The sequence below is a fragment of the Theropithecus gelada genome, chromosome 12 (genome assembly GCF_003255815.1).
Source record: "Theropithecus gelada isolate Dixy chromosome 12, Tgel_1.0, whole genome shotgun sequence".
NCBI lineage: Eukaryota > Metazoa > Chordata > Mammalia > Primates > Cercopithecidae > Theropithecus > Theropithecus gelada.
In genome coordinates this window covers 95,157,042-95,176,603 of record NC_037680.1, presented here as the reverse complement: position 1 = coordinate 95,176,603, position 19,562 = coordinate 95,157,042, and the positions used below count along the sequence as shown (strand labels likewise).

The window sequence follows — 19,562 nt, the reverse complement described above, 5'->3', positions numbered from 1 at the left end:
TATGAGTTTATGGTCACCTGGGTGGTTCTGTTTATCTGGACCCAGTTTGGCTCATAGTACCTGGATTCTAATTTTGTTACGCATCTGTGATCAGTAGATGGTTTGGCTAGAGTTTGACTGGTCTAGGATGGACTCACTGATTTAACTGGCCATTGGGTAGTGAGGGTGATTGGGCTATGTGTCTTCCACTGTTAACAGGCTAGCCTGGGATTATTCACATAGCAGTGGCAGGGTTCCAAGAGAGTGAGTGGAAACCTGTAGGGCACCTTTAGGCTTAGGGTCAGAACTCAGACAGTGTTAACTTCTGTCACATTGTTTTGGGAAAAGGAAATCACAGGACTAGCCCCATTAAAGGATGAAGAAATAGACTGAATTTATGATGAGAAGCTTGAATATAGGGAGTGAAATAATTTGGGACATTTTTAAACAACTTTATTAAGGTACAATTTACATACCATGTAATTGACCCATTTTAAGGGTATATAAGTCAATTATTTTTAGTAAATTTTTTGAGTTATGTTACATCATCATTATCTAGTTTCAGAACATTTCCATTACCCCAATAAAATCTATTGTGTAATCATTCGACCACATTTCTAAAATACTGGAGATACTACCTGACCCCTATCCTTCTCTACCTTATTTCATCCTAATTCACCAGAGATAAAAATCTTAGCAATTGTAACACTATAAGATGTCAGAGGTATTACTATCAGCAACAGAATTTCTGTTGCCATTGCCAAACAAGAGTCCAATTCCAGAATCCCATCCTTAGAGTGTGCTTCCTAGGCCCACTTTTAGTACCAGCTGTTGTAGATTATGTTGCCCAGAAGCAGAATCTGAAATGGAGATTAGTGTGCGTATGAATTACTGAGGAAGTACTCCCAGAGAAGATAGTGAAGGGAGTAAGGAAAGCAGTATAGTTAAGGGCAGGAAACAAAGCATGGATGTGATCCTGGAGAAGTCACACAGGGACATGAAGGTTAGTCTTCATCCTGATATTAGAGAAATCTGTTATGTAGCTTCCACCATAAAGTTGTTTTAATCCAAATCAAGAGAGCTGGGCTTCTCTACTGTAGCGCCTGGCTTTGTTTGTGACTCTGAGATTACAGGCAAAGTATCTCTAGTAACTTGAGGGCAGTCCTGTGAAGAAGAGCCCTTGATACTGGCTATCAAAAACATAAGTTGGTATGAAGGTATGGAAGAGAGAATACAAAAATGAGTCAGAGGGAATCTAGGTGGAGCACACTTAGGCATTGTCTGCCACAGGCTTACTTCATGATGGTTCCCCTTAAATTAGCACTGTTAAAGCATGAACATTTATTTGAATGGACACTCTTTACTTATATGGGTTGAGGTATTTGAAAATAATACAGGGGAGAAAAAGGCTTTTAACTTTGTATTCATGATCCTAAAGAATTTTAATCAATATAAATTAAAATGTTGTTGCCACTCATCTAATAGTATTTCTATTCATGTGGAATATATAGTTTTGATTTTGATTTTTCTTTTCTTTTTTTTTTTTTGAGACGAAGTCTCGCTCTTGTCACCCATTCTGGAGTGCAATGGCATGATCCCTGGCTCACTACAACCTCTGCCTCCTGGGTTCAAGTGATTTTTCTGCCTCAGCCTCCTGAGTAGCTGGGATTACAGATGCCTGCCACCATGCCCGGCTAATTTTTATGTTTTTAGTAGAGACCGGGTTTCCCATGTTGGCCAGGCTGGTCTCAAACTCCTAACCTCAGGTGATCCACCCGCCTCGGCCTCCCAAACTGCTAGGATTACAGGCTTGAGCCACCACGCCCAGCCTGATTTGTTTTTCTTTGTAAACCTATAAACTACCAAGCTTGAACAGTTTACTTTTTTTTTTTTTTTTAAAGACCAAGTCTCACTCTGTTGCCCAAGCTGGAGTGCAGTCACGTGATCTCGGCCCACGGCAACCTCCACCTCCTGGGTTCAAGAGATTCTCCTGCCTCAGCCTCCCAAGTAGCTGGAACTACAGGCACGCGCCACCATGCTTGGCTAATTTTTGTATTTTTAGTTGAGACGGGGTTTCACTATGTTGACCAGACTGGTCTCAAACTCCCGACCTCGTGATATGCCCGCCTCAACCTCCCAAAGTGCTGGGATTACAGGCGTGAGCCACCGCACCTGGCCACAGTTTACTTTTTAATTGATTCTTTTGGTCTTAGTAGCTGAGTCATTTTATCTGGTCTTGCTTTTGGCCAAGAAAATCTAATAATCTTAATGTCTTTGATTTGACTTTTATTTAAAGAAAATCCTCCTTTACTTTTGCTAAGTTAATCAGAATCATGGATTGGATTGGCTCTTGAGATGGTAATTAAAGATTATTTTTGTAATTCTCATTTGTTTAAGTCATTGACCTTTTGAGACTAACAATCTTGTAGCTTAATTTTCAAGCATATCAATGAATTCAGCACTTGAAATGTAAATGTTTTAATGACAACTATTTAAAATTAAGAACAATATTTTTATACACTTGTACTATATTGATGTAAAATTATTAACTATAGGAACAACAAGGCCATGACAGATCCTTCCAGAAAGTATTTAACCAGCAGTAGAGAAAAGCAGCTGACTTTGAAACAGTCAGAAGAGAATAGGACATCAGGTAAGTGTTTGATCTTACAATAAATAAGGTGCTCATTTACTGTATATTTATTAGACTAGAAATAAAAACCTAACCCTGATCATACATCTGTACATTATTTTTATTTTTATTTATTTATATATATATTTTGAGACGGAGTCTCGCTCTGTCGCCCAGGTTGGAGTGCAGTGGCACAATATCATCTCACTGCAACCTCTGCCTCCTGGGTTCAAGTGATTCTCCTGCCTCAGCCTCTTGAGTAGCTAGGACTACAGGTGTGTGCTATCAGGCCTGGCTAATTTTTGTATTTTTAGTAGAGACGAGGTTTCACCATATTGGCCAGGCTAGTTTTGAAATCCTGAACACAAGTTATCCACCTGCCTCGGCCTCCTAAAGTGCTGGGATTACAGGTGTGAGCCACCATGCCCGGCCTAATCTGGTGTTAGTTATTGGGTGCCGATTTGTACCCAATACTTGGCTAAAATTTTTTTTTTTTTTTTTTTGAGACGGAGTCTTGCTCTGTTGCCCAGGCTGGAGTGTAGTGGCGCAATCTCGGCTCACTGCAAGCTCCGCCTCCCGGGTTCACGCCATTCTCCTGCCTCAGCCTCCCGAGTAGCTGGGACTACAGGCGCCCGCCGCTGCGCCTGGCTAATTTTTTCTATTTTTAGTAGAGACGGGGTTTCACCATGGTCTCGATCTCCTGACCTTGTGATCCACCCGCCTCGGCCTCCCAAAGTGCTGGGATTACAGGCGTGAGCCACCGCGCCTGGCCTAAAATATTTTAAAGTATTAGAAATTCAGCTGGGACCAGCCTGGGCCATACGGCAAACAGATATGTTGTCATCTAGGTTTCACTGTTCCATTTCTAGAGCACAGGCAAGTAGATTTAGCATAATTCTTAAGGGCCCTAGTATTTTCAGTATGGTAAGTGAGGATTGGCTTCAGTTTCAAGTCCTCAGCCATATTAGCCCCTAGCAAGAGAGTCAGCCTGTCCTTTGAAACTCTGAAGCTAGGCATTGATTTCTCTCTAGCTACGAAACTCTTAGGTGGCATCTTCTTCCATTATAAGGCTATTGCATCTACATCGAAGACCTGTTATTTAACGTAGCCACCTTCATCAGTGATCTTAGCTAGATCTCAATAACTTGCTGCAGCTAGTTATTGAGTAGTTGCTTAATAACTCAGTAGTTGCTGCTTCACTTTGTATTTTTGTATTGTGGAGATGGCTTCTTTTCTTAAACCTCATGAACCAGCTCTTACTAGCTTCACATTTTTCTTCTGCCTCTCTCAGCCTTCATAGAATTAAAGAGAGTTAGACCTTTACCCTGGATTAGGCTTTGGCTTAAGAGAATGTTGTGGCTGGTTTGATCTTCTACCTAGACCACTAAAACTTTGTCCACATCAGCAATAAGGCTGTTTTGCTTTGTTATTCACATGTTTACTTGAGTAGCACTTTTAATTTCTGTCAAGAGCTTTTCCTTTGCATTGGCTGTTTGGTGCAAAAGGCCTAGTTTTCATCCTGTCTCAGCTTTTGACGTGCCTTCCGGACTGGGCTTAATTGTTGCTAGCTTTTTATTTAAAATGAGATGTGCAACTCTTCCTTTCACTTAAAAACACAGAGGTCATCGTAGGGTTATTAATTATCCTAATTTCAATATTTTGTCTCAGAATAGGGAGGCCCAAGAAGAGAGACAGAGGTGGGGTAATAATGACTATTTGGTGGAGCAGTCAGATAAATTGAGTTCGCCATCTTATATGGGTGCAGTTCGTGGTACCCCAAAATAATGACAATAGTAACATCAAAGATCACTGATCACAGATCACTGTAATAGATATAATTTAAACGTTTGAAACATTGCAAGAATTACCAAATGTGACATAGACATGAAGTGAGCAAGCATATAGTGTTGGGAAAATGGCACTGATTGACTTGCTTGGTGCAGGGTTGCCACAGCCTTCAATTTGTTTAAAAAAAAGAAAATACAAAAAAACCTGCAATATCTGTGAGCCACAATAAAGCAAAGAGCAATAAAATGAAGTATTCCTGTATTTGATGAGAAGGAAAAAAAGAGTTAAATATAATCAGGACTAATGTATACTTTTATTATTAAATGAACTTGAATGGTTCATTTAGGAATTACGTTTTTCCTTTGTTCATTTGTTTTATAGGGCTTTTACCTTTGCAGTCATCATCCTTTTATGGTAGCAGAGCTGGATCCAAGGAACACTCTTCTGGTGGCACTAACTTAGACAGGTATGCATTGGTTATATGACTTGTGAAAAACTTAGGAGCTCTTTTTTTCAGAATATCGAATGATGGGATAGGCTATGTATTATCCTTTTAAGTGAATATGATAATTTAACAAAATTGATGAGACTCGTAGAATCCTGACATGTTAGTTAGAAAGTATTCTAGAAATGGGCTGAGCACGGTGGCTCACACTGTAATCCCAGCACTTTGAGAGGCTGAGGTGGAAGGATTACTTGAGCCTGGGAGGTCAAGGCTGCAGTGAGCCATAATTATGCCACTGTACTCCAGCTTGAGCAACAGAACAAGACCCTGTCTCAAAAAAAAAAAAAAAAAAAGGACAAGATCTCACTATGTTGCCTAGGCTGGTCTCAAATTTCCTGACTTGAAACAATCCTCCCACCTTGGCTTTCCAGAGTGCTAGGGTTACAAGTATTGAACCATTGTTCCTGGCCTCTACAGAATTTTTTTTTTTTTTTTTGAGACCAAGTCTCGCGCTGTCATCCGGGCTGGATAGAGTACAGTGGTGCTATCTTGGCTCTCTGTAGCCTTGCCTCAGCCTCCCACATAGCTGGGATTACAGGTGCCTGCCCGCAAGCCAAGCTAATTTTTGTAGAGACGGGATTCTACCATGTTGACCAGGCTGATCTCAAACTCCTGACCTCAAGTGATCTGCCTTTTGGCCAGGCGCGGTGGCTCAAGCCTGTAATCCCAGCACTTTGGGAGGCCGAGACGGGTGGATCATGAGGTCAGGAGATCGAGACCATCCTGGCTAACCCGGTGAAACTCCGTCTCTACTAAAAAATACAAAAAACTAGCCGGGCGAGGTGGCGGGCGCCTGTAGTCCCAGCTACTCGGGAGGCTGAGGCAGGAGAATGGCATGAACCTGGGAGGCGGAGCTTGCAGTGAGCTGAGATCCGGCCACTGCACTCCAGCCTGGGTGACACAGCGGGACTCCGTCTCAAAAAAAAAAAAAAAAAAAAGTGATCTGCCTTTCTTGGCCTCCCAAAGTGTGGGGATTATAGGTGTGAGCCATCGCATCCGACCACTCTACAGAAAATTTTTTAAAAATTAGCTGGGCATGGTGCTGTGTGCCTGTAGTGATAGCTACATAGGAGGCTGAGGTGGGAAGTGCTCTTAAACCTGGCTCTGGGAAGTTTTGTAGTGATACCGTATATTGCGACTGACAACGTTATCAGACTGTGGACCAATATATATTCTACCATCCCATGTGGATGAACATCCTAAGATCTCTCCTCTGAAGCATTTTTATTTTCCTTTTGTTGCTGTTGTATTTGTTAAGCTACATTCCACAAATTTAGGAATTTCCCTTAAAAATCAATAGCTGTATTACATCAGTGAGTGTCTTTTATTAATAAATTAGAAAAGGCTAGTTGGATATTTAATTGCTGATTCTATAGATAAGCTTTTTTTTTTTTTAAGATTTATTGGATATAAATATATAAGATACCTGCTAGGCACTTGTTGAGAAAGTGTGATCATGCAATGCAGCACAGAGGGGGTGATGGTTTTAAATGTAAAAAGTGAGGGTAATGGCAAATGCCCATCAATGATAGATGGGATAAAGAAAATGTGGCATATATATACCATGGAATATTATGCAGCCATAAAAATGGATGAGTTCATGTCCTTTGCAGGTGAATGAAGCTGAAAACCATCATTCTCAGCAAACTGACACAGGAACAGAAAACCAAACACCACATGTTCTTACTCATAAGTGGATATTGAACAATGAGAACACATGGACACAGGGAGGGGAACATCACACACCGGGTCTGTCGGTGGGTGGGAGACTAGGGGAGGGATAGCATTAGGAGAAATACCTAATGTAGATGATGGATTGATGGGTGCAGCAAACCACCATGGCACGTGTATACCTATGTCACAAACCTGCACGTTCTACACATGTGTCCCAGAACTTAAAGTTTAATTAAAAAAAAAAAAACCGGTGAGGGTAATGGTAGTCTAATATAGATGCTATATAATGGTGACCTATTAAGTCATATGTTTGTTTGTTTGTTTGAGATGGAGTCTCGCTTTGTCGCCCAGGCTGGAGGGCAGTGGTGCAATCTCGGCTCACTGCAACCTCTGCTTCCCGGGTTTGAGTGATTAGCCTGCCTCAGCCTCCCAGGTAGCTGGGATTACAGGTACCCACCACCGTGCCCAGCTCTTCTTTTGTATTTTTAGTAGAGACAGGGTTTCACCATGTTAGCCAGGATGGTCTCGATCTCCTGACCTCATGATACGCCCGCCTTGACCTCCCAGGTGCTGGGATTACAGGTGTGAGTGTTTAGAACAACTCTTTAAGCTAGTAAACCAGAGTGGAACAGTTGTGTATAAGTACTTTGGGTTGGAACCATAAATATGCTGCTTTCCTACTCTGAGTAGAGTGCAAAGACATGAAAATGGGACAACAGTGATTAGCCTCTGCTTTACTGTTACCTGCATGGGGCCAGAACTGTGACCACTTAAAGTCCTATACAGAGTAGATGGCCAGGTAGAAGTAACTACTAAGTCCTTGTCAAGAAGGCTTGGTCATGGAATATAGCAAGGAAACAGACATGGTAAAAGTAAATGAAATGAAGAGACTTACGTTGGTTTTCTTGGTGTACCCTCCATGTCTTAACAGTATTCTGGAAGAAAAGACTAAGGAAAATAAAGGCAAGGAGATTGGCAAAGAAGTAATAAATGAAAATGATGAAAGTCCTCACATTGAAAAGCCTGAAAAAATATCAAACAACAAATACTTTTTTAAAAATCCACATTTTGTCAAAAAATAACAGATGCCAGTGAAGTTGTGGAGAAAAAGGAATGCGTATACACTGTTGGTAGGAGTGTAAATTAGTTCAACCGTTGTGGAAGAGAGTTTGGCCATTCCTCAAAAACCTAAAGACAGAAATACCATTCGAACCAGCCTAGGCAACATGGTGAAACCCTGTTTCTACTAAAAAATACAAAAAAATTAGCCAGGTGTGAGGGCAGGTGCCTGTAAATCCCAGCTACTCGGGAGGCTGAGACAGGAGAATCGCTTGAACCTGGGAGGCAGAGGTTGCAGTAAGCCAAGATCGCACCACTGCACTCTAACCAGGGCAACAGAGCAAAACTCTGTCTCAAAAAATAAAATAAAATAAAATAAAATAACCATTCAACCCAGCAATCCCATAACTGGGTATATACCCAAAGAAATATAAACCATTCTATTATAAAGACACATGCATGTGTATGTTCACTGCAGCACTATTCACAATAGCAAAGACATGGAATCAACCTAAATGCCCATCAATAATAGACTGAATAAAGAACATGTGATACATATACACCGGAATACTATGCAGCCATTAAAAAAAATGAGATTATATCCTTTGTGGGGACATGGATGGAGCTGGAGTCCATTATCCTTAACAAACTAACACAGGAACAAAACCAAATGCCATATGTTCTCACTTATAAGTGGGAGCTGAATAATGGGAACACATGGACATATAGAGTAGAACAACACACACTGGGGCTTGTTGGAGGGTGGGAGGAGGGAGAGGATTGGGGAAAATAACTAATGAGTACTAGGCTTAATACCTGGGTGATGAAATAATCTGTATAACAAACCTCCATGCCACGAGTTTACCTATGCAACAAAACTGTACATGTACCCCTAAACTTAAAATAAAACTTAGAAAAAAATTTGTATTGTAAAATTTTAGATGCTACTAGAAAGAAAATACATCCTCTATAAAAGTGGAGAAATCAGATTGACATTGACAGTATTGGAATAGGAAGCAGATAGTTTGATATTATTAGCAGAGTAACAGTATCAAAAACCTCCATACCTAGCTAACTATATTTCAAGAATATAGACAAAGAATGCAGTATTTATTTATTTATTTATTTATTTATTTATTTATTTTTGAGTCAGGGTCTCACTCTGTCACCCAGCCTGGAGTGTATGGCATAATCATGGCTCACTGCAGCCTCAGCCTCCTAGGCTCAGGTGATCCTCCCACCCACAACCCCCCCAGTAGCTGGGACTACAGGTGTGTGCCACCACACCTGGCTATTTTTTTGTAGACATGGAGTTTCACCATGTTGCCCAGGCTAGTCTCAAACTTCTGGGCTCAAGTGATCCACCTGCCTTAGCCTCCCAAAGTGCTGGAATTATAGGCAGGAGCCACTGCACCTGACCAAGAATGTTATTTTTCAGATGTGCAAAGACAGATAGAATTCATTCATCAAGAAGAAAACTGAACAAGGAAGGAGTGGTAAGAAAAATCAGTGAACAAAAACAATTTTAAACTATATTTTTTATTCTAAATATTTTTAAAGTTTGTCTTTTTGCTAATAAGTGAATGTGGTAGAAAATTCAAATGACATAGGGTGTATACAGTAAAGAAGATGTAAATCTTCTTTTCTTTCCTAACTCCTAGTATTCATTTTTCCTTTTTAGACATAACCACTGTTACTATTAATAAGATCCTTCTGGCCGGGCATGGTGGCTTACGCCTGTAACCCCGGTACTCTGGGAGTCCAAGATGAATGGATCGTCTGAGGTCAGGAGTTCGAGACCAGCCTGGCCAACATGGCGAAACCCTGTCTTTACTAAAAATACAAAAATTAGGCAGGTGTGGTGGTGGGTGCCTGTAGTCCCAGCTACTCAGGAGGCTGTGACAGGAGAATCACTTGAACCTGGGAGGCGGAGGTTGCAGTGAGCCAAAGACACGCCACTGCACTCCAGCCTGGGTGACACAGCGAGATACCATCTCAAAAAAAAAATAAAATAACATCCTTCCGGGGTTATTTTATGTATGTAAATACATCTTGATATTTTCTATCAAAAGAGGATGTTGTTGGATTAAAAGCAAATAATTAATAAAACATTGGACAATGGAAGAAATACAGGAGTAGAGAAGATTCAGGGAAATTAAAACATTTCAAGCTTTAGTTTCAGAGGAGGCTGCAATTACATAGACACATTAAAAAGTTAAAGATGGCTAGGAGTGGGGCAGTGGTTCACACCTATACTATCAGCACTTTGGGAGGACAAGGTGGAAGGATCAGTTGAATCCAGGAGTTCAAGACTAGCCTTGGCAAGATAGCAAGACCCCCATCTCTACAAAAACAGGAAAGGCTACATAACTAATCTAGGAATGTAATAAAACCTTGTAACAGCAATACGAGAAGAGAAAATTATAGATCGTTTTTCACATGTGAACACAGAAGAATCCAAAATAAAGTATTAACAATTGAATCTAATAGGGCATTGAAAATGATACACAATGACCGAGTGCGGTATATCCCAGAAATCAAAAGTAAACATTAGGAAACTTTTGGGATTGTGATAGATTTTTAAAACTATTTGATAGCCATTGGTGATACCTACTTTTAGCATATTAGGAACAGAGCATTATGTTCCTAGTTGGATGAAAAGTTATCTGTCAAAAACTTAAATCACCTTACAATTATGAAACTTTGAGAAGTAGTCCCATCAAAGTCAAGAACAGGATGATACTGTTCTGAAGGTTTTATCCAATGCAGTAGGACAAGAAAATGAAATAAAGAGGTTTGGGGATTGAAAAGGGGAAAAACAGAATTGTCATAGTTTGCAGACAGTGTTATCTGTTAAATATTTAACACAAAGAGAATCACCAGAGGTTATTAGAACAAATGAAAGTGCTCAAGGCCGAGTACGGTGGCTCACACCTATTATCACAGCACTTACGAAGGCAAAGGCAGGGGGATAACTTGAGCCCAGGAGTTCAAGGCCTGCCTGGGTAACGTAGTAACATCCTGTTCTCCACCAAAAAAAGATGAAAAAAGACCCCCCAAGAAAAACAGCTTTATAAGGTTTCTGGAATACAAGATCAATTCACAAAATTAATGGTGTTCCTAAATCCAGCAATAATAAAATATAAACTGTAACAAAAAACAGATTGAGTATTCCTAATCCAAAAATCTGAAATCTGAAATGTTCAAAGTTTCATTAGAAATTTTTTGAGTGCTGATATAATGCACAAAAGGTCATGATCAAAGGAAATGTTCGTTGGAATGTTTCAGACTTTCAGATTAGGGATGATCAACCAGTAAGCATAATACAAATACAGTGTTTCAAAATCTGAAACTCTTCTTTTTTTTTTTTTTTTTTGTTTTTTGTTTTGGAGACGAAATCTCGCTCTTACCCCACAGGCTGGAGTGCAATGACGTGATCTTGGCTCACTGCAACCTCTGCTTCCTGGGTTCAAGCGATTCTCCTGTCCCAGCCTCCCGAGTAGCTGGGATTACAGGCGCCTACCACCACGCCTGGCTAATTTTTGTATTTTTAGTAGAGACGGGGTTTCACCGTGTTGACCATGCTGGTCTCGAACTCCTGACCTCAGTTATCCACCCGCCTCGGCCTCCCAAAGTGCTGGGATTAGAAGAGTGAGCCACTGTGCCCGGCTCCAATTTTTGTATTTTTAGTAGAGAGGGGGTTTCACCATGTTGGCCAGGCAGGTGTTGAACTCCTGACCTCAGGTGATCCACCCGCCTTGGCCTCCCAAAGTGCTGGAATTACTGGGATTACAGGTGTGAGCTATCGCACCTGACCCTAAAACTCTTCTTTCCAAGCATTTCAGGGATACTCAACCTATACTATTTATAAGAATTACAAAATCAGTGAGGTAGATAGGAATAAGTCTAATAAAATATGTTTTTTTGTTTGTTTGTTTTATTTTTTGAGACGGTGTCTTGCTCTGTCGCCCAGGCTCGACTGCAGTGGCACAATCTCAGCTCACTGCAAGTTCTGCCTCCCGGGTTCACACCATTCTCCTGCCTCAGCCTCCTGAGTAGCTGGGACTACAGGTGCCTGCCACCACACCTGGCTAATTTTTTGTATTTTTTGTAGAGACAGGGTTTCACCGTGTTAGCCAGGATGGTCTAGATCTCCTGACCTCGTGATCCACCCACTTCAGCCTCCCAAAGTGCTGGGATTACAGGCATGAGCCACCGCGCCCAGCCTAAAATATGTATTTTTATGAAGAAAAGGATTACTAGGGGACATAACGGAAGACCTAAGTAAACAAAGCTCAAGGGTATCATTTATCCCCAAATTAATAAAAAAAATTAAGGTAGTTCCATTGAAGTCTCACAAAGTACTTTTTACAGACCCACACACACAAAAAAAATCCAAACTTTTTTTTTTTTTTTTTGAGGTGGAGTTTCCCTCTGTCACCTAGGCTGGAGTACAGTGGCACAATCCTAGCTCACTGCAGACTCTAACTCCTGGGCTCAAGCAATCTTCCTGCCTCCGCCTGCCAAATAACTGGTACTACAGATGTGTGCCACCATGCTTGACTAATTGAAAAAAGAGAGAGATGGATGGGGTCTCTCTGTGTTGGCCAGGCTGGTCTCAAACTTCTTGCCTCAGGCAGTCCTCCCTCCTTGATCTCCCAGAGTGCTGGGCTTACAGGCATGAGCCAGTGTGCTCAGCCTTAAATTCTGTTTCTTATAAGTAAGCTTATAAGAATAGCCAAGATAATTTTGAAGAAAGCTTAAGAAGATAGGTTGAATGGCCAGATATTAAGACTTTTTTTTTTTTTTTTTGAGACGGAGTCTAGCTCTGTCGCCCAGGCTGGAGTGCAGTGGCCAGATCTCAGCTCACTGCAAGCTCCGCCTCCTGGGTTTACACCATTCTCCTGGCTCAGCCTCCCGAGTAGCTGGGACTACAGGCGCCTGCCACCTTGCCCGGCTAGTTTTTTGTATTTTTTAGTAGAGACAGGGTTTCACCGTGTTAACCAGGATGGTCTCGATCTCCTGACCTTGTGATCCGCCCGTCTCGGCCTCCCAAAGTGCTGGGATTACAGGCTTGAGCCACCGCGCCCGGCCCAGATATTAAGACTTAATGTTGGTGTGGTGTAGTGACTCACCCCTATAAATCCTAGCGATTTTGGGAGGCCAAGGCAGGATGGCGGCTTGAGCCCAGAAGTTTGAGACCAGCCCTGGTAATATCGTGAGACCCTGTCTCTACAAAAAAAAAAATTCGCCACATGTGGTGGCATGGACTGGTAGCCCCAGCTACTCAAGAGGCTAAGGTAGGAGAATCACTTGAGCCCAGGAGGTCGAGGCTGCAGTGAGCTGTGATCACGCCAACGCACTCCAGCCTGGGCAACAGAACAAGACCTTGTCTCAAATCTAGAAAAGACAACGTTAAGTGATGGTGATTATTACAGGGGATGCATTAGATTTAATCATTAATCCCTGGAGCAAAATAAAGACCCAGAAACAATCTTGTGCATATGTGGGGACTACTTGGATCATGGTACAGGTGAAATTAAAAATTAGTATAGGATCCAGACTTGTTAGTCAGGTGGGGAAAAAATTAACAAATATTGCAGCCATAAAAAAGAATGAGTTCATGTCCTTTGCAGGGACATGGATGAAGCTAGAAGCCATCATTCTCAGCAAACTGATACAGGAAAAGAAAACCAAACACTGCATGTTTTCACTCATAAGTGGCAGTTGAACAGTGAGAACACATGGACACAGAGAGGGGACTATTACACACTAGTGCCTGTCGGGGGATGGGGGGCAAGGGGAGGGGAGAGCCTTAGGACAAATACCTAATGCATGCGTGGCTTAAACATAGATGATGGGTTGATGGGTGCAGCAAATCACCATGGTACATCTATATCTATGTAACGAACCTGTACATTCTGCACAGTATCCCAGAACTTAAGGTAAAATTTAAAAAATAAAATAAAATCTCTAGCTCTAAAGGTAAGGAATGCATGGGTTAGTGGAATAAATTAAATGACACTACAAATTCAGCAGTTGGACAAAATCTGAAAGTAGCCTATTGTATTAGTCTGCTCTCGCATTGCTTTAAGGAAATACATGAGACTGGATAATTTATAAAGAAAAGAGATTTAACTGGCACACAGTTCTGCAGGCTGTACAGGGAGCATGGCAATGTCAGCTTTTGGGGAGGCCACAGGGAACTTAGAATCATGGCAGAAAGCAAAGTGGGAGCCAGCACTTAAGGAGGAAGAGAGTGAGGAGGGGGAGGTGCCATACACTTTTAAATGACCAGATCTCATGAGTACTCTATCAGGAGAACAGCACCAAGTTTAGCACCAGGATAGTACTAAAGTGTTCATGAAGGATCCACCTCCATGATCCAGTCACCTTCCACCAGGCCCCACCTCCAACACTGGGTATTAAGATTTTACATGAGATTTGGGCGGGGACAAATATCCAAACTATATCAGCTATTCTGAGGGACAGCTGGCCTAGTCTCTTCACCGAGTTGATGTCATGTCAAGTAAAGGGTGCAGAGAGTCAGGAGAGCACTCTTAAAGGTTATAAGTGATTTAAGAGATATAAAAACCAAATGTAATACATGGACTTTGATTGGATCTTGGTAAGAATAAACTGGGAATAACACTTTTTTGTAAAGCTGTTGGCAAGGGCCAGGTGCGGTGGCTTACACCTGTGATCCCAGTACTTTGGGAGGCCGTGCTGGGCCGATCACCTGAGGTTGCGAGTTTGAGACAAGCCTGACCAACATGGAGAAACCCCATCTCTACTAATAATACAGAAAAATTAGCCGGGTGTGGTGGTGTATGCCTGCAATTCCAGCTACTCGGGATGCTGAGGCACGAGATTCGCTTAAACCTGGGAGGTGGATTGCAGTGAGCCGAGATTGCTCCATTGCACTCCAGCCTGGGCAACAAGAGCAAAACTCCATCTCTGGGGGAAAAAAAAAAAAAAAGCTGTTGGCAAGGTTTAAATATGAGTCAGGTATTAGATGATGATAATAAAGAATTGTTAATTTTGAAAAAAATTGGCCGGGTGCGGTGGCTCAAGCCTGTAATCCCAGCACTTTGGGAGGCTGAGATGGGCGGATCATGAGGTCAGGAGATCAAGACCATCCTGGCTAACATGGTGAAACCCCGTCTCTACCAAAAAATACAAAAAAAACTAGCCGGGCGAGGTGGCGAGCGCCTGTAGTCCCAGCTACTCAGGAGGCTGAGGCAGGAGAATGGCGTGAACCCGGGAGGCGGAGCTTGCAGTGAGCTGAGATCCGGCCACTGCACTCCAGCCTGGGCGACAGAGCTAGACTCCGTCTCAAAAAAAAAAAAGAAATTAACATATAAAAATTAAGAGAAAAAAATTGGCTACGCTCAGTGGCTCATGTCTGTAATCCCAGCACTTTGGGAGGCCGAGATGGGTGGGCGGATCACATGAGGTCAGGAGTTTGAGACTAGCCTGGCCAACATGGTGAAACCTCATCTCTACTAAAAATACAAAAATTAGCCAGGCATGATGGCACACACCTGTAAACCCAGCTACTCAAGAGACTGAGGTAGGAGAATTGCTTGAACCCAGGATGCAGAGGTTGCCGTGAGCCTAGATCGCGCCATTGCACTCCAGCCTGGGTGACAGAGCAAGACTCTATTTCAAATAAAGGAAAAAAAAAATGCAGGAATTTTAAGAGCATTGAAAAACTGACAGGAGGCTGGTGTAGTGACTCACACCTCTAATCTCGGCACTTTGGGAGCCTCAGGCGGGCGGATCATGAGGTCAGAAGTGCGAGACCAGCCTGGCCAATGTGGTGAAACCCTGTCTCTACTAAAAGTACAGAAAATAGCCAGGCGTGGTGGTGTGTGCCTGTAATCACAGCTACTTGGGAGGCTGAGGTAGGAGAATAGCATAAACGCAGGAGGCAGAGGTTGCAGTGAGCCAAGGTCCCACCACTGCTGCACTCCATCTACCCTGAAACAGAGGGAGACTACCATCTCAAAACAAAACTGACAGGAGTGTGAGGAATTACCAAACCAAGAAGGGAGGAGGAAATCCAGAGAGTTCCCAGGCACGTTGGCTGAACCAGAAGAGATTGCTGAAAGACCAAGCAGTAGTTTTGACACACTCATGAGTCTAGAAGGACAATAGAGGCTAGGACCTACCAATATAGGGAGCCTAGTAGGTTACTCCACATATTTCAATGTATACTGAAGGGTTCCCCCTGGGAATAAGGGTGAGCTAGAAGTAAGCCAGCCTTTCTGTGAATTTTATTCATATGTATAGCCCAGTTATTGCAAGCACTGAAATTTAATTAAGTTGATTATAAGTGGCTAGTATCCTAGATGATTGACAAAATAAATGTACTAAATGAAAATTATCTCTAGGGGAAGACATTTTCCTACACCTCAACATATTTCTGTAATTGTAAGATGTACATTTTTTTCACATTAGTATTTAAAATGGAAGTATAGGCCGGGCACGGTGGCTCATGCCTATAATCCCAGTACTTTGGGAGGCTGAGGCAGGTGGATCATGAGGTCAGGAGATCGAGACCATCCTGGCTAACATGGTGAAACCCTGTCTCTACTAAAAATACAAAAAATTAGCCGGGCATGGTGGCGGGCGCCTGTAGTCCCAGCTACTCGGGAGGCTGAGGCAGGAGAATGGCGTGAACCCGGGAGGTGGAGCTTGCAGTGAGCCGAGGTCGTGCCACTGCACTCGAGCTTGGGCGACAGAGTGAGACTCTGTCTCAAAAAAAAAAAAAAAGAAAAGAAAAGAAGTATATCAGATATTATGACATCTTAAATTGCTGCCAGGAGGCAGTTGTAACATGGTTGGCATTACCTGCACATGAGCAGACTTGGTTGTCATTTGTGGTATTACTGAAAAACTGTACTTTTTAGTCAGACCATTTAACATGACCACTTAAGAAAGGGCAGCGAATTCTAATTGTGATCTGAAAATCTGTGGGCTTCTTTTGGTAAGATTAAAATAACCTCAGTATTAGACCTTGCCAAATGAATGTCGTTGGCTTAGAAGAAAACTCCCGGAGACATAGTGTGGCACTATTTACTATTTAGAAATGCAGCATTAAAAAAAAGAAAAGAAAAAGGAAATGCAGCATCATCGCACTGCTGGGCTTAATTGGAGGAAAAAAGAAAAGAAAAAAAAAAATACAACATCACCTTTGTTTTTAGTAGCACAGGCAGCAGCACTGTTTGGAAAAACTGAAAATCTATGACCCTGGGTGGGAAAAATGATTCAGAAGATTCAGATTCTGAATGTGAGTTATTAGAAATACCTTAACCAGTTTTATATTTTTCTTTTTGTATAAGAGCAACATGATAAAAATGCATATCTAGTTACATAAAAAGCTTCCATTAAGAAGTAAAAATTCTTTTTTTTTTTTTTTTTTGAGACGGAGTCTCGCTCTGTCGCCCAGGCTGGAGTGCAGTGGCCGGATCTCAGCTCACTGCAAGCTCCGCCTCCCGGGTTCACGCCATTCTCCTGCCTCAGCCTCCCGAGTAGCTGGGACTACAGGCGCCCGCCACCTCGCCCGGCTAGTTTTTTTTTTTGTATTTTTTAGTAGAGACGGGGTTTCACCATGTTAGCCAGGATGGTCTCGATCTCCTGACCTCATGATCCGCCCATCTCGGCCTCCCAAAGTGCTGGGATTACAGGCTTGAGCCACCGCGCCCGGCCAAGAAGTAAAAATTCTAAGCCATAAAAGTCATTATATACTTTGGTTGGCATTATTTTTTCTTCTTAGTACTACCTGAAATAAATGTTATGTCTTATAATTGGCTGTATCTTAGATTTGATTAAATACTGTTCAGTGTCCAGACATGCAGCAAGACAAGTTAACATGAATTATTACTAGAAGAAGCAGTTTAGATCGGCAGTGGACCACAGGGCTCCACATATTCTGGAATTAATGAGTCAGTGATTATAAAAGAACAATATTTAACACATCAAAAGAAATAAAGGAGATTTCTGTAGAAAACCTAAAATTCTGAAATTATCACAGATTTAAAAAAATCAAATAGAAAATCTAGAAATGAAAAATACAAAAACTCAAATCTGTTTTGGATGGTTTTTTTCCAGCATATAAAACATAATTGAGACCAGCTTGGGCAACATGGGGAAATCTCATCTCAACAAAAAATAAAAAATTAGCCAAGCATGATGCCTTACACTTGTGGTCCCAGCTACTTGGGAGGCTGAGGTGGGAGGATCGCTCAAGCCCGGGAGGTCAAGACTGCAATGAGCTGTGATTATGTCACTGCACTTCAGCCTAAGTGACAGAACGAGACCTTATCTCAAAAAAAAAAAAAAAAGGAAAAATAGTAATTGAGAGAATTAGTAATAATTGAGATAATTAGTGATCTGAACAATGACTCAAAAGAGGCTCTAGAATAAAGCATGAAAAAGACAGTACAGGAGAGTGTAGGAGACATAGTTAAAAGGTCTGTTATGTCTTATTAAAGTCTCAAAGAAGAGGGACATTGGGGTATAAACTGTATTTAATGATACTGGCTGAGGATTTTCCAAAAGTGATAAAATCAGACTTTAGAATTAAGAAGCCTAATGAATACCAAGTAGGATTGAGAAAAAGAAACCTACCCTTAGGCATGTCATAGTGAAACTGTAGAAATAAAGACAAAGTCTCAAAAGCAACCAGGAGAAAACATTTCAGCTTCCAAGGAGCAAAAATATCTGACCTTTGACTTTTGGCTGTAGCAATTGTAGAAGCCAGAAATATCTTCAATATGCTGAAATAAAACAACTGCCAACATAGAATTTTATTTGCTGTGAAAATATCCTATAATTTCGAAGTAAAGGTGAAATAGATACTGTCATACAAAACAAAATAATAACAGAGTTTACCCACAAATATGTGCTAAAGGAAATGCTAAAGAAGTTTTTGGGCAGATGGAAAAAGAACTCAGATGAAAGGTTGGAGCTTCAGGAAGGATGAAGAGCAATAAAAAGTTAATGTGCTGTCTATCTTGATAAACTCTTATACAGAACAATAGTAGTATCTTGTTGGGTTTAAATGACAATAACGTATAAACCAGAAGGGAAGAAGGAAGACACAGAATAATTAAATGGCGTTAAATTGGTCCTAGTTTCTTTCATTATCCAGGAAAAGGTAAAAGAATCAGCTAACACTAGACTTCAATATATCAAAAATGCACGAGTACACAAATATTGTACTCTAGTTCGTAGTTTGTGTCTCACAAGGGTGTAGGGTTAGCAGTTCTGAAACCACCTCATGTGTATACTTGGATTGAACAAGTAAACATTGTAGATACTGAGATCCAGACTTGCAACGTCAGAGAAAGAAATAAGGAAAGGAAGAAAACTAGTATGAACCTTTGGTGTTCAGTTAGAATCAGAGATGTCAATATGAACTCAAGGTTTTATATATGTATATACATGTATAGATTGATTCAAAATAAACATACATGCATTTGTATGTCTTGGGTTACACACATACATTTCCTAGCTCAGTCCACTAGGGGGGACCTTGAAGCATTCACACCCGAGTAACTATGAGCATCCCTAGTGCCAGACCCTGATTTTTTATTTTATTTTATTTTATTTTATTTTACTTTAAGTTCTGGGATACATGTGCAGAACGTGCAGGTTTGTTACATAGGTATACATGTGCCATGGTAGTTTGCTGCACCTATCAACCCGTCATCTAGGTTTTAAGCCCTGCATGCATTAGGTATTTGTCCTAACACTCTTCCCTCCCCTTGCCCCCCATCCCCCGACAGGCCCCCATGTGTGATGTTCCCCTCCCTGTGTCCATGTGTTCTCATTGCACAGCTGCCACTTATGAGTGAGAATGTGCAGTGTTTGGTTTTCTGTTCCTGTGTTAGTTTGCTTAGAATGATGGTTTCCAGC

The 19,562-nt window shown here is 41.5% G+C and overlaps 1 protein-coding gene across 3 annotated transcripts in view; it reads left to right on the top strand.

Annotated features, from left to right (window-relative positions):
• USP37 (ubiquitin specific peptidase 37) overlaps window positions 1–19,562 on the top strand; it is a 125,752-nt gene that overhangs the window by 34,081 nt on the left and 72,109 nt on the right. For all 3 annotated transcript variants that reach the window (XM_025403914.1, XM_025403915.1, XM_025403913.1), the window contains 2 exons: window positions 2,535–2,632; window positions 4,781–4,865. In XM_025403914.1, the coding sequence (XP_025259699.1) occupies window positions 2,535–2,632; window positions 4,781–4,865 (183 nt within the window). The remainder of the gene's footprint in view (window positions 1–2,534; window positions 2,633–4,780; window positions 4,866–19,562) is intronic.